The sequence below is a fragment of the Phaethon aethereus genome (assembly GCF_964289735.1).
Source record: "Phaethon aethereus genome assembly, chromosome: 1".
NCBI lineage: Eukaryota > Metazoa > Chordata > Aves > Phaethontiformes > Phaethontidae > Phaethon > Phaethon aethereus.
Window position 1 is genome coordinate 57,894,610 of NC_138575.1, and position 20,686 is coordinate 57,915,295.

Sequence of the window (20,686 nt, forward strand, 5' to 3'; positions counted from 1 at the left end):
ACACCGCTCCTCCCAAGGCAGCTCCTGCCAGCAGTGGGGCAACTCCGGCTGTTCCAGGAGATAAACAGGAATAACACAAGGCCTTGACTTTTCACCAGTCAAGCCTTGCTCCTGACCACCAGCATCTAGCAATTAACATGGCAGACATCTGCAGGAGTCAACTGGATGTCATTCAAGATGCTCCCACTTACCCACCAGTGTTAAGTCTACCCTGATAACAGGGATCAGCCTCAAAGTGGAATTTGGGCAGAGTCACAGGATGCCTTATGAAGCAGGAGGAAAGGGGGCTACATAACGTGAGGACGGTGCTGCCCTCACGCAGCCAACCGCACGCTTCCTGGAAGGGGCGAGCCTGCCAAGCACGAGCTCCAGGCCACCCCCTCGCAGAAAAGATGCCCCCAGCCGCAGCGCGTGGCCACAGTCAGGCCTGCAGCTGGGTCCCAGCCCTCTCCTCTCCGGACAAGGAGCAGAGAGATGGAGACAGGCTGGGGGAGTTGTTTTGCTGACAGTCGATAGCCAAAAGGTTGTTCTTGGCTCCCACCTTTATCACCCCATGATGGACCTGTTAGATGCCTGGGTGCGTGCTCAGTGCCCGAACCAGCGGCTTCTCTGCCTGGTGCTCTCCTGCCATGTGGGGCACACAGGACTGTGCCTCAGTTCCTCCATCACACCTTTCAGCAGCCTCTGGCTCTGGATATTGCCCAGAGATAAAAATACACCCAGGAAGAGGGACAACACCCCTTTCTAGAAGGGTTTTGCATGGAGCCAGAGACCCTGAAATTTGCCTCCATAGCACGTTCAAGAAATAGGTGGCATCATGACAGTGACTTTGGCACAAGGAAAAACATATGATGCAGACTGGGAGATTGACTGTGCAAAATTCCTCAGATCTGGAAAAGAAAAAGGAGCATCTGAGCTCAAGAGAAGGATTAGGAGAGCTCTGGCAAGGTTTTAGCCACTGCAGACAGACTGATTAGGGAGATTATGGAGAGGAGCAGAGAATTCCCGCTGTTCTGCAAGACAGAAAACTTGTGGAAGAAATGTCAAGGGTCTCACAGGGCTGCACGTGGCAGCTGCTGTCTTTGCACTGGGAATAGCCAGAAACATAAAGCGACACAGCAGACCAAGCTGAGTGCTCTTGAAACCCCCTGACCCCAATAGCATGGAACCTGCCTGCCAGTTTGCTTCCATCTGCCACTGATGGAAGTGGTACAGATACAACCACTGCAAAGCCTGAGCCACCTCCATCGATATTTCCCATAGTTAAATAATGGCAGCAACGCCTGCTAACTCATTCCAGGGTTGCAGGGTGAACAACACTGACTTGAGCAAAAAAAAGAGAGAGGCAGAAGAAGGGATGAAGAGGGAAGAAACAGGTCAGCACCAATAAAAGCTGCAAAGTGTGGCAAAGAGGCTGGTCTTGTCCCCAGCGTCCGGGAAGGGGGGAGGCGAGGGCTGTGGAGAAGCCACCAGTGCAGAGCACGCGGGAGCAGCACGTGTGTGTGGCACATGCCCCAGGGCTGCGGCTCACATCCCAGGGCTGCAGCATCTCTCTGGTTTGCATGCAGACCCGAGCTGGGGAACGTGTCTCAGACCTGAACGGCGCTGGTGAGCAGCACTTCAGCTGCTGACACATCCTGCCTCGCCAGCAGACCTGGCAGCCCTGTGCCCAGCGGTGCTCAGCCCAGCTTAAACACACATGCCAGCTCGCAGAGGGGGTAGTCGGCACAAAAGAGAGTGTACAAAGCAGAGGGTGAGGAGAAGAGAAAAAATAGCTGGTGCCACATCCCCCTGAGCAGTAATGGTGTGAAAAAATTTCAGATGAGAGTATCTGGAAGAGTGTGTGAAAGCCTAAGCATATTGTCCCTGCTTCCCCCAGCCTACCCCTCTCCCGACCTCACACACATCCCTTTTTGAGGCTGCAGACATTATCAAACCTGCAATGTTCTTTAGTAAGAGTGGGAAAACACCCTTTCCTTTACTGCACGTTGTTCAGCTTCAGCTCCTGAGCCATCAGCGTGGCTATGCACAAAGGATGGCCAGGGCAGATATGCTGGGAGACTGTAGTTTTCTTGCCCATCCAACAACACCCCTTGGCCCCATGATGGGGAAAAGCCTGCACACACCATGCAGCAGCCTCCACTCAGTTTGCACCTGAACCCAGCCCGAAGAAACCCACCAGACACAGCCTTACTGATCATGCCCATACTGAGCAGGTGTGAGAGTGAAGCATGACTTACTAGGCACACGGTTGATAGCTTTCAGGGGTCTCAGGACGCGGACAGTACGGATTGCAGACAAGTTAATGTTTTGGAGATCCAGGGAGTATTCCACCATCCTGGAGAGAGAGAGGGGGGGGGGGGAAAAAGTGTTTGAAAGAATCCAAAACCTTGGCTTTAATTAGAGAGTCATCTTTTCTTCATTGAAGGGTTTCTGGAAGTCATGGGGATGAAGCCTGAGTCTTTGGGAGCAAAGCTGAAGGCTTCGGGAGCCCCTCTGGAGCAGGACTGGAGCCCACAGCTGCCCTGGCAGAAAACACAGCCTGTCTGTGAGACGGCAGCGGGACAGCAAGTGGTGAAAGCATGCCAGGAGGACAGAGGCCAGGAACTGCAGTAACACTTACCTGCTGCAACCATCAGGAGGGAAAGGAGCTGCGAGAAGATGCCCCAATGAGGAGCGTGTGCTCCTGCCGAGGGCACACATGCGGGCTGGACTTTTCCCACGAGGTCAGGAGGAGGGGGGCTACACAGCCGGTTCTCTTGAGTGTTACCTGCAGCACAGCAGGCTGCTCCCCATGTTTCCCTCATCTCACAGTGCAGGATGATGCCCCTGGAGGTAGCTTCAGCTAACCTGTTTTACTTCATGTAGAGGCAAACTTTTTACCTGAAGCAGTAACTGCTTCAGCTAAGTAGGCAGGCTCTCCCATAGCTGTGAATCACTCCTTTCTGACACCAACCAAAAGAGGAAAAGCCTAATTTTAGGACATATGCTAGACCTTAGCTTCCCTAACCCAACATCATGCTCCCTAAATAACCTCAAAGTGCAAATAGCGATGACGAATGTATTGGCTTTGCTGCAAGAGCAGCAGGTGCAGGTGAAAAAATGTGACCTGGCGCAGCATCCCTTAGCCCAGTGCTCCCCTCCTCACACAGTATGGCAAATGTCCAGTAACTTGGCTGCCTCTTAGAAAGCATAGCAAGAAACTGGATTATACTAACCATTTACGCTGGCCAGCAATTTTCACCTGAGGATCTCAAAGCATTTTGCATGTTTTAGTGAACACAGGTGCATGAGGCCTCCAGGAAGACATGGGCTGTTGTCACCAGCTTCCCTGGGGTGACCCTGATGTGCAGAGTGGGTCAAGAGGGTGACAAAGTTGGCAGGTGAAATAGCAGCAGAGTCAGGGCAGAAACTGATTCTCCTGAATCTTTTCTCAGGTGTGAATAATGAAGTTACAAAAAGCTCCGTTCTCCTTGTGCTTTCAACATGCTCAGGAAACAAGGAGGGAACAAAGGACACAGCCTTTTGTTGCTGCACTCCTTCTCAAACCAAAACCATTATAATTTATATAGGAAGACCAACAAGTCAGTAACCTGAAGTCCACCCAAAACCCTCTGCACAGGAACCACTGAGGAGTGAAGCAGAGATCCTAAGTAAGATGTTGAATGGGAAATGGGATACAGCCAGTCCATAAGAAATATCAGGGAGATTACTTGAGTGAAAGTTGACTGAAATGGACTGATCCTTCCATCAATCACCCTCTTCACTCAAAAGGACCTTGAAGAGCAATTGTCTAGTTATCTGTCTACACCTTTCACAAAAGGGACTTGTCAGAGTGATAGATTTTCAAACACAGTGGGGTAAACCTGTCGAAGTGTTGTGATTGTTCTCTCTCATGCTCTCTTTCTTTCTCTCCCTCATCCCTTTCACTCTGTTCTCTCATGCACTTTTAGGGTAATTGCATGAAATAATTCTTCCTCTGAAATGCAGTAGCATTCATTTACCTCCCTAGAGCTGTCAGTTCCACATACACTGAGTGCAGAAGGAGAAAGGATGGATTTCATGCAGATAATCAAAATATTCACACCTCCAAAAAAATGCAACCCCAAAAAAATCCCACTCCAAACCAAGCAGCAATACTTGGATAGCTTACAGAAAGCATTAGCGATAGACAGAGACTTGGGATCTAGTCAGATGAAATTGGGAAGCAGGTACAAAAGGAGGAAGAACACACACTGACATAAATGTACAGACATGACTACAGGGCATCACACAAAGGACCTAACTGTGGTGCAGACGAACGCACTGTGAAGGGCCTTGAGTAAGCACTGATCAACCTTGCTCCAAAGGCATAAAGCAAGATTGCCTCATCAGCATGCTGCTGCTCCAGAATTAGAGAGACCTGCCAAAACTTTGGAACTACGGTTATGGGCAAAGACCTCTGAAGGCAAAAAATTATTTTTCAGCAGTAGCAGAACAACCTGAAACATACCCTGCCAGATATCAAGCAAGCAAATAGCCCCAAAACATGTCTAATTTCAAAAAGTGGTCTTTTCTGAACTGCAAGTGATCAAATGAGAGGTCCTGGAGAACAGTGTGACCCTCACAGAAACTGAGCACAGGGGAACACCACAGAGCTAGGGCTGAGATAAAATCAGTGGGCAGAGGTGACATCTTTTCTTAGACTTAGCCATACAAAATTCATTTAAAAGTAGAACCTCCATTTACAAACCATTTGAGTTCTGTCCTCTTGTGGCTACAACCACATCACTGGTAATTACAATGGAAGTCACCATAACCAGGTGCACATTGCTATCCTCTCCTAGGCAGAATGAGCCTTCCACCTATATAGCACAGTCCACGTGTCATTAGAAAAGTAATAATCATCAAAGTAGCAAGCGTAGGTCCTTTTGGAGCAAGTCGAATGCTACCCTAGCTGCAACCGTGCAGCTCCTACAGGCAGTGAGCCAGCCTCCTGCAGCCCTCAGTGGCTGCAGATTTGCTGTGATTACTTTCTGGTTTAACTAGGAAAAAAAATACAAAAAAAAACCCCACAAACTATCACTCCACCAATGAAAATAGCAGGCTCTTCCCAAGGATGGGTCAGAGAAGGGCAACTGTTAAATCCTTCAGAGAGCAACTTCTAACAAAAATGAGCTCAGCCCTAGCAGACCCTTTCTGCCCATGGCTCTTCCTGAGGCCTCCTGGTCTTGGCTGTAAAAGGACACACATCCAGGATGCATAAATCCCTGTGGATGATGTAGTCACGTAAATCGTATCCAAAACAACTCCAACATAATTCCAGTGCAATTTTGCAGTAGAGACGCTTGTTCTCACCTTTGCAGTCCTAGCGATGGCTTTAGCATCAGCTTACATTTGTGCTTCTCTTCGCACAAGGGTAGCATGCCCATACAGCGATGGATTGCGAGTGAACAGGGAGAAATGAAACTCCATTGATTAAAAAAACCCCACATTTTCTGTGTCGGTAAAACCAGTGAATCCAAATGTTGCCTCCTTCGCCTAATGAAATGGGATCTCTAAGCAACTCTGCTGAAGTCAGTGGGCATCTGCAGCGTTTCAGGGACTGCCAGACCAGCTGTTTTTGCCCTTATCTTTCTCCAGCCAGCCCCGCTCCCCACTGCTTGGAAATCTTGTACACGTAACCCCTCCAGGGCTGGGCTGTACCTGATCTCTTACTGCCACATGTGGAGGTGGTGACAAGTTGACAGAGAGTCAAAAGGGCATGTCACAAAAAGTGATCAGCTAGAAACTGGCAGCAGATTTATGTTAGGAGGTTCACATTTTCCTGTGTCTGTGTCTCAAAATCTTGTGATGATGGATTAGGCGCACGGTGCTTATTTGGACTCTCAGGCAGGCACCCGACCTTCGGTGCTTGGATCCCTATATAGCACCAGCAACCCAGGGAACCGTGTGTTTGCTGGGTGTTTGTAAACCAAGAGCACGGCAACATTAAAGCTAGTACAAAATGCTTGCCTCCTTATTAAATTCCAGGAGATTTCCAGGCTCCTTGTCCTTGCTTTGTGGCAGCTTAGTGCCATGAGCAAGGATTGCCCTCATGACCTGATTACCCTTCATCTAGTTCTCCCCTTTCTTGGCTGCTTGAAGCATGTTTTGTTTGTAAAAGCCTTAGTTTTTTCAAAGTCCGGGGCCAGTCAGACAAACCTTAGGATGTGGGGAAAAAAAAAAACCAAACTGTTCTGTTTGTGAGCTGTCCTTTCCCCTTATCACGATGGGGCAGGGAGAACACGTCTCTCCTGAGGGAAACAGCAGCTCATTTCCAGCACCACTAAAGTATTTTGCAGCCTCTGGCATGGGCAGGCAAGTGCAGGGGCAGATTAGGAAGATAGAACTATCCTAAATCAGAGAGAAACTCCTGATCTGTGATGGAATTCCAGCTCTAAGCTGTCAAGATAATTGAATTTATACAGTAATTCTTCTTCCCTCACTAGAGATTTTCTTCTTCAAAACTTTCTGCATGAAACTCTTCTGGAAGAGTGGATTGACACACACACCATCCCTGCACCGTACGGCTCCAGGTTGATGCATGGCAGGAATGCTGACAGGGTGGGAAATGGGAGAGGGGCACTGGTGTTCATCACCATGGGGTTCATCCTGCAGAAGCAGGGGGGACACCTGTCAGGGAATAGCTCTCTGCTCGAGCTCTGCCTCCCTCCCCACTCTAGGTCATCCCACCTCCACCCTACCCTCTCTCTCTCTCCATCTCTCTGACTCATGCCTGCCTGTAACATTTCCACTTCTCATTTTAATTTCCTCCTTCACTTCCATTTTTTCCAGTCGCCCCTTGCCTTTCATCTTTTTCCATTTTGCCTCATGTCCTTCAATACCCTTCCCAATCCTTTCTTTCTTCCTTCATCTTTATTCCTTTGGTCCCTTACTGATCTTCCTGCTGCCTCCTCCCACTTAGTCTCTGCCTTGTTGATAAATATTAGCCTATGCCCAGGTAAGTCTGCTCAGCTGAACACACAGGAGACACCAAGTTTAACAGAGCGAGGCCAAGCTAGTGCAGAGAACAAGTGAGCAATTTGTTAGCACATTGACCTTGTCCAGAAAGTGGCTGGTCTGATGTACCTCCAAGCCGCTGGAGCAGACAGCGAGCACACGGGGACAAGGGGCACACAAACCACCAGCACTGCAAACCTTCACTGCTCACGAGGTCTCGACAACAGAAGAGCTTCATCAGCTACAGCTTGGCACTTCTTCTGCTCCTCTGCACCCACGAGCTTGAGAACAGGCTTAGATCTGTCTTGGAACTCTCCACTTCTCCACCAATAACAAAACTCGGGAGAGAAGAGTGATGCTCATTGCCCAACAACAGCATAAATGCATGGCCAGCATGGCGCTCTGGCAGGCACAGGAGAGCAGATTGACCAGAAGGACAGAGAAATAAAAACAAAGGCTATATAAAATAGACATAGCAAGAATATGAAAACCATGTAAGGAGTCCAGCAAATTCAGACTTTACCTTGCTGTATGTGTAACCCAAGATAATGTGCTTATGCAGCGCCTGGTTAGCAGCTTCCTCTCAATTACAGTCAATGAAATCCATGATTAAAACAGTTCAAACATTAGCATTTACCTCTTCATATTTACATCTCCTTATACCTTTATTAAATACTTATTAAATTCCCTAATCTTAGCTCCTGAACTTCCATTTGATTAAAATTAGCAGCCAAAAAACAATATTTAAAATGTGTTCTGTAAGCATTCATGAAAAATACCGAGGCAGTATTTTTCTTATGACACAAAGCCAATATGTTTTTGTCAAATTCAAAAGCTGCCTAATTCCCCTTCTTTGATAGGGGTTTTCAATTGAAATCTAATTAACTGCAGTCTAATCAATTCATATTTCTTTGTCAAATAAATTTGGATTTGGCACTGAAGCAGGAAACTTCGTAGCTGTAATTTCAGGCTTGCTATCAGTCTCTGTGCAAAGTGAAGCTTTTCCTGTCTGTGGACTTTTATTTGGTCCTTGCACCTATGAGCACCTGGGGTGACCAAGGCATAAAATTGTTTGATTGCTCTCTGCTCTGAATTCCTTCAGCTAATATCAAGGGTCTAAGCCTGACTTGTACCCATACCATGACTAGATGCGATTTAAACGATGGCTTAACATGTACAAGAACATGTATTTCTGTCCTTAGTTCCTTGATTTGGCCATCAAATTCCACAAACTGGAATGTCTACCACTTCAAAGATCCAGAACAGGAATCATAGGCATCAGGGAAAATATAAGACTAAGTCTGCCAGTTTTCCCTGTCTGAATTTTTAATTCAGATATTGGCTGCAAAAGTTGGAGTTGACATCTCTCCATTTACCAAGCTGGCCAATCCCCCTGATACGTGAGCCATGCGTGAGCCATCCCACAGCTCAAATCTCCCACTTGCATTTTGTGGGGTGGTGGTGGGAGACTGATTTACTCCTAAATCCTCCCACTTCTGTAGTACACACTAGGATGACAGGAAGGTCTCACTGCCTCTGCTCTGACTTCAAAGACTGGCTACAATGCAAAGAAGGAGCAAAGCTGATCCCCTCACTGGACAATGTACTCCAATGGTCCCATATCTCCCCTCTTACATTAATGAGCAGTTCTCATGAAAGGAAATTAAAAAGCATGTGCATCGCTAGATCCACCCAGTCCTGGACTTCTGTGGCCAGAGATGCAGCAGTGGGCAGGAGAACGGGGCTGGTCAGGCTCCCCCAGGGGCTCTATTAGATGGATCTGTAGTGTGCAAAAAAAGGGAGGGCAGGCAGCAAAATCCACTTACTGGTGCCCATGACTGCCTAGGTAGTGGGGACCATCAGCATTGGAGCAACAGCAAGGAGGCAGGAGGACGAGCGCACACAGCTGAACAGTAGAGTGTGGGGCACATGTGGCATTCAAGACCGCTCCTGTCAGTCCTTGCAAAGCCTGGACATGCCCTAGCTTTGACAACAAGAAGAGCGGTAAAGGATGAATCCAATCTCTTGCAAATCCATCTGGAGACATCAGAAGTGGAGCCAGGAGATTTTTACAAGGCCTGCCCAGGTGCTGGGCAAGAGAGGATGGCTACTGCTTCCACTCCAAGTCTGCAGCTACAGGGCACACACATACCATCAGAGAGAAAAAACACACAGCGCATGTAAACAGGCCACTTGCCAGCCCTGGGAATTGCAGGGCTCCCAGGCAGGACCTATTTTTTAAGATCTCTGCACCATGCCATCCCTTTTTCTCTACAGCTGGAGCCACATCCTTACTTGCCCCCAAAGGTCCTGGGGGCTATGGCAGAAATTAAAGAGTCTTTCTAGGTGTCCCCTTTTCCTTGCTCAGAGAGTTGTGTTGCAGCCCATGCCCTTATTTCCCTCTCCTGCTCACAGCGGCAGGAAGGCACAACCTTCACATTGGGAATGGGCAGGGGCTTCAGACAGCGTGAGGCACCAGCTGTCTGTGCATGCTGCACGTGAAGCCCCCCAGCCACTTCAGGGCTGCAGTCACCTATGGACTCCTCCTTAAAGATGTCTTCATGGATGCTCTGGCTCCCCACTGATGGGTTATTCGGACCTTTTGCTGTACGGACATAGGTTTCTCCGTGGTGCAGGAGGCATAGGGATGGCAGGCAGCCCCCAGCATTGAACCTGCTATCAGCTCGCTTGATATATACTTGCAGAGCAAGCTGTGCAGGCATTTACACGTATTTTGCACAGTTTGGTGCCTCCAGGGCCAGGCCTAAAATTGCACCCTAAATAGATGAGCTGAACTCCTTTCAACACCTACTGTAGAAAGGATGGAATAACATCATATGGGATGTGGCCAGACACTACACAGTAGCCTCTAAATTGTTCTGCAAACCACAGTGCACTCAACTAAGTAGCCCTGCTTATCTCTTTTAAACTTAGAGCTCATCACGCTGCACAAAGACAACTCTCTGCTGACATAAAAGCTGAAAGATAGAAGTAAAGAAAAAAAAAAATCCCTTGCTAGTAAAACAAGGATTGCAAAAATTACATCCTTTTTCCCCCCTTTATAAGAAAAAAAACAAACTAAAGAGGCTATAATTCTGTTGGTAAAATGTAAGACATTTCTTCAGGGAGTGATAGATCAATTCTTAATTACAGAGTCAGCTCCAGAGTTATGATGCTTAATATTCTTAGAAGAATAACCTGCAACTCTCCCCCCCTACCAGTACAAAAACTTTTTTTTCTTTTTTCCTCCCAATTGCTCTCCAAGCAAAAGTTTGCTGAAAGCTTCCAGAGCCTGTGAGACTGGAATCTGATTATTTCACACCCCTGAACACTCAGATTTCACTACAAATTGTGTACTAAGAGAAAACATTGGAGTTTCTTAATAGTTTCAGAGACATAATATGAAGAGACATAAGCAGGTTTTCACACTGTGATAAGAAAGCCAGAGGGACTTGCCAAGCTCAGATGACTGAAGACGAGAGACGGGGCCTCGCTTTTGAAAGCCAGGAGTCTGAACACAGGCTCTGAGCTCTGTATTTCATTGCTTAGGGGGAAAAAAAATTTAAAAAAAAAGGTCTGCATTTTGGTCCTGCTTTTTTTTTTTTTTTTTTTTTAATGTAAAGCTAAGGATTCATGTGGTGGGGAATTAGCTTTTAGGGAGGCAAAAAAAAATCAGAGGCAATAATTGAGAACTACACATAACACATGCAGGGTACCACTGCCTCCTTGTTTTGATTCTTCTCTGGTGTGATTCATTTTGTTTTGATGACTCCTTTCATTTCAATATGTTGTACATCTATGGATAGTTTTACTAGGAGAAAGCAAATGAAATAATTAGTATCATTAAGGAGGAAAAAGTGAGTGCGTGTTGGGGGGAGGGCTGCGATTCTGATATTTCTGCCTTTGATTAAGATACTATTTATCCTGCTGCTTGCTGGTTTCCATCTTTATCTGTTCACCACTTGAAACACCTAATTGCTGTATTTATTACAGCTTTCTTTAACTTGCCATGATTTTATAGAAACTTTTATTTGGCATTGAAGATTAGCTAACTAGGATTTTCTGAGCATTCTGCTGTTTACACTGCTGCTAGTGGGTATTTAATGGTCTGAGATTTTAAAGTCATAACTATGCAAATTCTGGCCAGGTCCCTGAAGGACCATAGTTAATTAAAAGCAAAGAGAAAGCAGAAGATTGGCACCAAACCCCCCTCATTTTGCAAGATTAAGGCCAACCAGTGTGTTTCAGCATAAGCGGCATCTTCCCAGCGTGGAAGGGTACCATACAGTGCTGATTTTTTTTCCAGAGAATATGTGGACATTTCAGGCAGGGGGGCTGGTACCTCTCATCCTTCAGAGAGTTTCCAGCCCTGTTTCCTGGGCTGAAATGCAGGGGGATAAATTTGAAGTTGTAAGTGTAAATGGTGGCTTCCCGGTAAGGAGTGAGTTGCTGTTCAGAGGTGCATGGATTGAGGCTGCACAGCACGGACAAGAGCAGGGCTGGAAAGAGCTAGGAGGGATGGACTCGGGAAGCAGGATCACTGCAGGTTTATGGAAGAAAGGATGCACTACCTAAGGAATTAGGGGAAGCAGAAAAAAAGGACATTAGACAACTATCAGAGAGAGAAGGTACAACTCCTCCTCCTCATCCTAATAATAATAATCTCAGTTAATAGACAGCAATACTTTCCAGGGTCCCAGTGTGGAAGCTGCATAAAGCACTCCTGAAGAGGCGACTAGCCAAAAGGCACAGGAAGCAAGAAGAAATGTTCTGCTCAGTCTGAGGGGCTATCAGGCACACTCAAGAAGGGACCTCCAGCTGTACAAAGGTGCCAGAAAATGCTCTCCAAAGGCTGCATAACCACTCCGAAAGGGAAGAATGCTTTGGAAAAGAAATGGAAATATAAGGACAGCTGTGCTGCTATACTATAAGTGAAATGAGATTAAAAAAAAGGAAATTTAGGAAGGTTTTCAAACTTTCAGGACAATATTTACCCATGATGATGCATTTTGAAATTAATTGTTTTTCTTATCATTATATGCCACAGGTTATAGACAATTTCAGAAGATAATGGACAAGAAATATTCCACTGAGCTCCTTGGTGACCAGTCCTGGCCAATAGGCAAAGGAGATGATAGAGGAATCTAGTAACAAACTGCCGGCTTGGCCAGCCACACCGGCTGGAAGCTTGCAGAGCACTGGGCTACCCCTGGAGAAGCAGAAATATTAACCAGCATTTCATTAGAAGAAGAATTAGTTTTTAGGGAACAGAGAGATAGACCAGTCAGGAGATTGTTAAATGAAAGACCAAAGGGGAAAGTGATTAAATTAGGAAAAAAGTTAATTGTTACAGAGCCTCCATGTCAAGAACAAAAAACCTAATCAAGGTACTAAAAAATGTAAAGAGGAGAAAAACAGTATTGTCTATACAACTGGTGCCAGGGGCCTGAGTAATAAAGAGAATAGGAATTGTTCATTTTATGAGCATAAACAGCCTAAATGGCATTAAGAAAGCCTGATGGGAAGATCTGCATGAAAGGAATGTTAAAATCAATGATTTTAACCTAGCTAGGGAGGCTCAAGTGGACAGAGAGGGAGGGGGAGTAGCACACTCTGTCAAAAATGGCATTTGCTAGTACGAAATCAGTGGCAATTTGGAAATGAATACTTATGGATTAATTTTCTACCATATAAAGTAGATAATTCCTCCTGGCTAGAGAAATGGGCTGACAGGAACCTCATCAAATTCAACAGACAAATGCAAGGTCCTGAACCCTCCCTGTGGTTGGGGGCTTGTTCAACCTGGAGAGGATATGATTTTGGAGGGACCTAACAGCAGCTCCTTGATACCTACAAGGACATAGTAAGGAGATGAAGCCAAGGTCTTTGCAGTGGTGCATGGCACGAGACATAAATCCAAGCAGGGAAGGGAGGTTCAGACTAGTTATGGAGATAAATCAGCAGTGGGGCTGGTGCTCAGAGAGGGTGGTGCAATCTCTGTCTGTGGTGGTTTTCAAGACTTGACTGGACAACTGAGCAACTTAACTTGAGTTTGTTGTTGACCCTCATTTGAACAAGAAGATTGGACTGGAGACCTCACAAGGTCCTTTCCAACCCAAATTATCCTATGATTGTGATTAGATATGTCCAGATCACACTAGAAAACAGGCTGACTAGCTCTCTTGGTATTGGTCTGTAATTCATAAGAGAAAACCCTCCCCTTATACATCTGCAAGAGCTGAATTTGGGCAACGTGTTGGGGACATCTAAATCTCCTTGCAATTTCCCAAAATTTATGGTGATGTGCCTTACAACCCAAAGAAAATTGCATTTAAGGATGAAAGATACAGAGATTGTCTATTAAGTGCCTTTTTTTTTTTTCTTCTTTCTCCATAGAACTTAAAGCTAGGACTACTTGATTACTTGTATTATGCACAAATCAAGTAAGGTCATCAACAGTACTAGATATACTTGATGGATTACAGAGGCCATATTCATGAAAGTTGAAAACACATAGAAACAGCCATGCATCAAACCAGTCAGGACAAAGACTTTAATTCATGAACTGTGGATGACAATCAAGTGGTGTTTAGGAATATTTATCAGGTATCCAAGAAGCTTCAGTAGAGACATGAAAGCTGAACAGCCTAAAAAGATAGTGCAACATAAGTGAAAGCAAAAGCAGCAATGTAATAGCAAGAGAGGGGAAGTTGGTAGCAATGAATATAAATTAGAAGATGAAAATTGCAGAAAATTTGTAAGAGAATTGAACGAGCACATAAAATGGTACAAGTTAATCACTGGAACACGAAAACAGAATTGTCACGATCAGTGTAAAAAGGCAGAAAACTTCAATTAAAAAAAGTTCTATAGGGAAGGTCAGATGATGTATATGTACCACAGATGATAATGAGCTAGTTTCAGCTCCAGCTGTGATCAAGAATTTTAGGCTGTGCCTATCAAATAGGGATATTTTAAGATAAGCAGGCATGGACAATTTATATACAAGTGTTTTAAAAGAGATGGCCAGAAAAGATCTGGACCAGTACTGATGATTTTTGATTAGTGTCAGAAAACTGGGAGAGCATCCAAGGGTCAGAGAAATTCTGATGTTGTGCCGGTACTTTAGAAACACAGTGATCTCAGTAGGCTGACTGGACTGATGCTGATCACAGTACAGTAATGAAATCACTGGTATGCAGCTTTGATAGATTACAGATTAAAGGTGGATAATATAATTAACCATAATCAGCACAGGTTTAAGGAAAAATAGACATCATCAAACTAATGTGCTATAATTTCTTATGAGAATACAAATCTAGTTCACACAAGTAATTATGTTGATATGGCTGGAATGATATGAAATCATCATGACATACATTAGCTGGAGAAAAACTGGCTAAGTAATAAACCTCACATGCAACAGTAAATGGGGACTCATTCATGAGCAGATGTATTTCTGTAATGCACAATTCTTGCCATTCTGTTCTTTATTTATTTATCACAACCTGGCAGAAAATTAAAAAAAAATATCACTGATAGATTCTGCAGTTGAAGCATATTTTTGGGAGAATAGAAAAAGAAATGAAGAGGACAAGTCAGCAATATAGAACAGTATAAACTGCTTTGGAAATGCAAATAATATGTATTCCAGTGTGAACAAATGGAACAGCATACATCTGGGAACAAAGTTTGCTGTTCCTACTAATAGGAGGGGATTTTCTTTCTTCAGAAGAGGAGAGAGAGGTGAAAAAACTCCAACCAACCAAGCTGGGAGACAATGGAGAAAGCAGATGAATTAATTGATAGAGAGATGCAGTGATTGATTAGATGGGTGACAGCAATCTTTGGCTTTAGGAACAGGAAAATTTCAGGCTGGAATAGAGAGACTGTATTACCACTGAAGGCACTGAAGAGGCTACACAAAGTACTGTGTCTTGCTCTGACTCCACTACTTTTAAAAGCTGTTAAAAAATACTGCAGGTACATCCAAAAATGCCAAAATATACAAAGTCATGCAATTCCTCTCAAAGGCAAGGTTAGGATGGGATTTCACCACAGCTTTCGAGATCTATGTGGCAAGCTCCAGTGTGACAATGGAGAGAGGCAGACAGGACATTCTCTGAAAGATACACCAGCCTCTCCTCAGCCATTGGACTCCAAGCAACAAGTAATTAAGGGAAAGGTTTTGGACATACTCTAGGCACACACTTGTCATCAGAATTATCCCTCTGGCCACATAGTGAAGCCCTCTCCCCCTTAACCTACCTACCTATTTACACAAGGAAATTGCATACCAGAACATGTCATGGGGATGCCACAGAAGAGGGCACAGACAGACATAATTCCCACCACAGACAGCAAATTACAGCACTTGGCTCAAGAGAGGCAGAACAAACGCACCCTCAGTGGAATTAATGCCCCCAAGGCCAGGCAGGTTGCATGAACTCACTCCTTGCACAGGGACTCGCAGGACAGAGTCACACAAAGGAACATCTCCCTTCCCAGAGGGACAATGGCATCATCTCCAACAACACATGAACACAACTGCTTCACAGAGTAGAGCGAACTGGAGAAATTGCTCACTCTTTTTTTTGCTGGAGAACTGCCTGACTTAAAAAGCTTCTGAGTGCTAGCCCAGAAATAAGTGACTTTTCTCCTAACTTCATGCACATAGAGACACTGGCCTGCATTTCCAGCGCGATTAGTGTTCACATTATCTCAACTTTCAAAACTTAGTAGGCTCTCAATTTTCAGAATCTGCCCTTTGAAGTTGCCTCAGATCGAGATCTCCAAATACTCGCTGTGGGAAACAAATGATGACAGACAAGATATAATCACAAATGCAAGGGAAGAGGGACTCCCACCATGACAGCTGGTGACAAGCACAGTCTGCTTGAAACTTCTGGGAACCTGCAACCTCCTGTCGCCAGTGAGCAGTTGGGAACCAGAGCATTGGCAAGCTGAATTTGCAGCCCTGGTTGCTTATGCACACTAGGGCATCATCATTCTTCAACCCAAATTACCTCGCTTGGTTTTAGGTGCTCCAAGGGGAACAATGAAGGAGAGCGTTGACTTAGGACTCTTGTTTTGCATTTTTTTTCTTATCCTTTCTGAAAAAAACATGTTGAAGGTGGTTGGGGGAGGGAGTGTGCAAGAGGGGAGAAAGTTCTGGTGTTATCAGCTCCTATTGCCATGGAAACTGAACAGTTTTAGTGACAATGGAGTCTTCCCTCCTTGAGCTGCTGGGTTGCGTGGGGAGCAGGGGCAAGCAGGGCAGGGGCACACAGGGGAATTCAGCTAACTAAAACTATAGCTTCTGGCTTTCCAAGAAAGTGAGGAGACAACTAGAAATGAATGCCCGAATACATGGTTTATGTAACCAAAACATCGTCTGGGGCAATAGCAGCAAATAATTGTTATGCTCTTTGACAAAACATGCTGTCATGCAGCTAACCAGATGGAGGTATCTCAGCTGCCCAGGAACACCTGACAGAACAGTCCCTTGCCTGCACTTTGCTTTTACATGCTACAGTTTATTTTTCCAATCTTTGCTGCCTCGTTGGTGTTTATTTGGCAAGGGAGAAGGGAACAGAAGGGGCTGGGAAATGTAGTCCTTATCCTTGAATTTGAGAGAAGCTGCACACCTTCTAGGCACTGCACATTACTTTCCAACATCACAGATGTTTCCTTAAGAGCCAAATTTATGACCTCCCTTGCAGGTAATGAGAGTCCTGGACCACAAAAAGGAGAAGGCCCTTAGAGAAAACTGATTAGCCCCTGAATAGGATCTAACTCACTGGCATTGAGAAAACATGCAAGACCTAATGCAGGGTATCTTCTCTTAGAGGGCTAAAGCAGCATCTGGCCTGAGTAAGCCAGTAAACTGAAGCTATGATCCAGGTGTGAGGCCACTCAGGACAAAACTTGGGGCTTAAATTTGAGGTTAAATAAAAGCCTACAGTCTGTATGTATGGGCAAGTTTGAGCCCTGGATTTGATTTAAACAGTGTAGACAATTTTAATGAATTTCAAAGAATAATGAATTAATAACCACAAGCTTTTATAACTTGAAATACATTATATAGTCATTAGTTCTATGTAACTAAATGGAAAAATCTTTCTTTAGCAGAAGTCTTTTGAGATCAAGTATTCTGAGATTACTATCATTTCAGCCTGACACCTCATGAGGACAATCGTATAGAAATCAGGAAATAAATTTCTTTCAGTTTTGGACATGAAATGAAAAATCCTCCATGCTGATTATTTTATATCTATGGAGTTGATTCTAAGTCTCCTTGGCATTGAAAAGAGTTCAGATATGAGCTTTTTCCCTAGTACTGCTATCGGATGCACAAAAGACTCACTCTCCTCAAATTTCTGCCAGCAATGGTGACAGAGGGAAGCACATAAATGGAGTTTACTCTCTTCTCATCTAGGTAGCATGGATTTCACTTGTTTCCTGCACGGAGTAAGCACTTGCGCTCACCCTCTTTCATTTAGCATTGCACCATTGATTTAATCTCTCCAGATAGCACCACTCACATACCACGCTTGCGGGGACACCAGGCAGAGTGAGACCCCAGTTCCCAAGCCTTTTACCCCGTATGCCGGTGATCCTGTGCCCACCTGCAGCAGAGCCTTCCTCCCAGCATACCACAGCACACCACCCACACGGAGGAGCACCGTGGGCTCCAAGGTCCCCCTTTCAAACACACCTGTTCTCCCCTTCCCTCCTCAAAGGCTGCTTGCTTTCCCTGCATCCAGCCACCAGCAGTTTTGCCACCAGGAGCTCAGGCTAGAACATGCAATGATCTGGCTTTTCTCACCACCATGCGCCAGATGCTTTAACTTAGCCGTTCCTGATGGACTTGCAGTCCCCATGCTGGGCCATTTTAAATCAGTTGCTCATTACAGCAGGCTCAGACACTAGAAAGGTCTTCCCATCTCACGCATGTTGCGTTAATTCAGAAAAAAGCTACAGCTTTCATCTGCCTGTCCTCCTTTCATGGACAAGCTGGCTGAGAACCAGCCTTCAGACTTTTACAACTGAACTGAGTTTGAAAATCTCTGCTCCCCCCAAAAGCAAACAATTACACGCCCCTCCAGAGGGAACGACTCTCAAGTCTCGCTGTAGAGGAACTGTGTCAAAAGCAAATACAAAGACAGTGCTGCTCTGCACCACAGGGGAAAACTCTGCAAAGTGAGCTCGAACTCACTGCTGGCTCAGTCAGTAATATACGCGCCTCCAGGTGACAGCAAATGCGGGTAATTTCTCGCTGGGAGGAGGGAGAGGGAAGTGGAGAAGGAAGTTTCTCTTTGAAAAAATGTTCACTGGTTTGCTGTGAGAACAGCAATATTACATATTTTTTCTGACTTTTTTTTTTTTACTATACCACAAGGCAATCTAATTGAAAATGGACAAATTCAAAAAAAGCACATGCCCATTGGTGTCAGAGATAGACATTTTGCGGTGATTCAATAGGCAAATCCTGGTAGGCTTTCCACTTCATACATGCAGAGGGGAAATCAGAACTTCACCATAGCAGCTTTGTCGTAAAAAACACTCAAACGTCAACTTGTCCCAATAGTACCGTGGGTAAGGCCAGTGCAATATGAAGACAAAAAGCCCAGAGTAACAAAAATTACATTCCTACCTTTGAAACACTGCTGCTGGGAACAGAGAAGCTAGCTTGGTTCTGGTAAAGGTTACACCTCTTCCACTCAGACATTTAAAAAAAAAAAAAAGGTTTCTGGGCTAGCTCTTCAGCCGGTACAAATTAACACCATCTACTGAAGTTGTACAAGATAGATGGCTGCACATCTGCCAGGGAGCTAAGCTACCTCATCTACTATTTCTTCCATAGACTGCTAACCCCAGTGCATCTGATTCCAGCTCTGCAGATGTACTGGAGTAGCACCAGAACTGAAACTTTCCCCTCAGTTACATCATGAAAAATCAAGAGTAGTATCATTAGCTTTGCGAGGATTTACTTTCACCTCCCACCAGTACAAGACGATCTTAACCCTGACCGGTACATTTAAGAAAAAACATTTGTAGTTGCCACTGTTCTTCATGTACTTTTCAGACAGGGAGTGTTTTCCTGTTCCATGCAAGACTCTAACAAGCAGAACAAATAAAACCAGAAACTGTTGACCTACCCAGCCATGACAATGAAGAAATCCAGGCGGTTCCAGGTATCTCCAAGGTAACACTTCTTGCCAAAAATCCCCAGAGCCACCATCTTTAAGACCATTTCCATGGCAAAGAAGATGAAGATGAAATCATCAAATACCTGCCAAACAGAAACCCAAGAGCATATTTGATAAGCATTCTCAGCCTCAGACTTCAAGATGCAGAATGTGGGATAAATACAAATTTCAGTACTTCTGAAAATGAGTTAGAGGCAGGGCTGGAAGAGCTAGCATCACAGCCCCCTCCTGATGAAGTAAGCAAGAAGGAACTTTTATTGGTTTTTTTTTCCCATGGGTGAAATAATTGATGTAGACTCACAGACTCCTTACATGGACTTGAAAAGAGGTGTTGGCTCAGCACCAGCAGGTCCAAACCTGGCCAGGGAAACATATTCCAAGGTCTCCCAGGTGGGTTCCTCATCACCCCACTGCAAATGTCTCAGCTGAAGACATACTGCAGCTTCCTGCACAGCTTGGGCAGCACATACCAATCACAGATGGAGGCTTCAGATATCTGAACATTGCAGCCTCACCAACACTATAAATGACAACTTTTGCTGTCACCTTCTCTTTGGGGAAGCAGCAAGCACAGCTAGTACATTCATAGGCTGGATGTACCTGTGGCCCTTCTTGGCATGCCTTCTCTTTTTTCTCCCTTTGGACATCCTGAATGCCACATTATCTGAGGATTCGGTAGCACCCTTGCTCCTCAGAGTAGCAAATGCATTGAGGGCTGCTATTCTCTTCTGCCTTAGTTATTTCTCCCTGGCTTACCTCCGAAATACGTATCTTGTAGCTTCTGTGTCAGGAGACTTGCATGGTCACAAGTGGACTTCATTCATTATCTCTCTCTGTTGCCCCATTACCCTCCTCAAACTAAGCTCTTGCTTTTTTACAACAGGATAGCTTACTGCCAGGGACATTCTTGTCGACTTGTCTGGGAAGATGTTGCCCACACACTGAAGGAAAACATGTGAAAGTTTGTCCATCACAACAGGAAAGAAGTTTGCTTACCTGCAAAATTTTACACCTATCAGAAAGGCAATCCATATCCTCACATGGCTGGTACATCCCCAGGGTAACGCAGTTTAACAAAATCACCATCATGCTGACACACTCAAACCAGGTGGAAAAGAATCAAGGAAAACTCCTGTAAAAGCATCATGGCTGAGATAAGCTTGCTCTAGGCTTGGGATGACAAAATAGGAAGATTAAGGGAAATAACAACTGCTGGTAGTCTGATTTATTACATTCTTATGTTTTTTGCCCTCAGTTCCTCACTACTCCACTCCTTGATTAAGCCAAAACTCTTTTGAAAAGGGGAAAGTGGAAGTAGTACAAAGGCCTGAGGTATTTATACAAGTCAAATCATTACCACACTTAAACACATGCTGATTCCTCTCCTGTTGGTTTACTGAATCTTCCAAATACATGGAAGAAACTTTCCATGGTGGCCTATACTCAAATGCAGCAGAGATCTCGATGATCTAGGGACCTAAATCAAAATAGAC

At 45.0% G+C, this 20,686-nt stretch overlaps 1 protein-coding gene across 1 annotated transcript in view; it reads right to left on the reverse strand.

Annotated features, from left to right (window-relative positions):
• Positions 1 to 20,686, reverse strand: part of CACNA1I (calcium voltage-gated channel subunit alpha1 I) — a gene marked incomplete at both ends in the record, with an annotated part of 155,507 nt that overhangs the window by 69,088 nt on the left and 65,733 nt on the right. Inside the window, 3 exons of the mRNA XM_082008638.1 lie at positions 2,241 to 2,338; positions 19,143 to 19,276; positions 20,190 to 20,301. Coding sequence (XP_081864764.1) covers positions 2,241 to 2,338; positions 19,143 to 19,276; positions 20,190 to 20,301 — 344 coding nt within the window. The remainder of the gene's footprint in view (positions 1 to 2,240; positions 2,339 to 19,142; positions 19,277 to 20,189; positions 20,302 to 20,686) is intronic.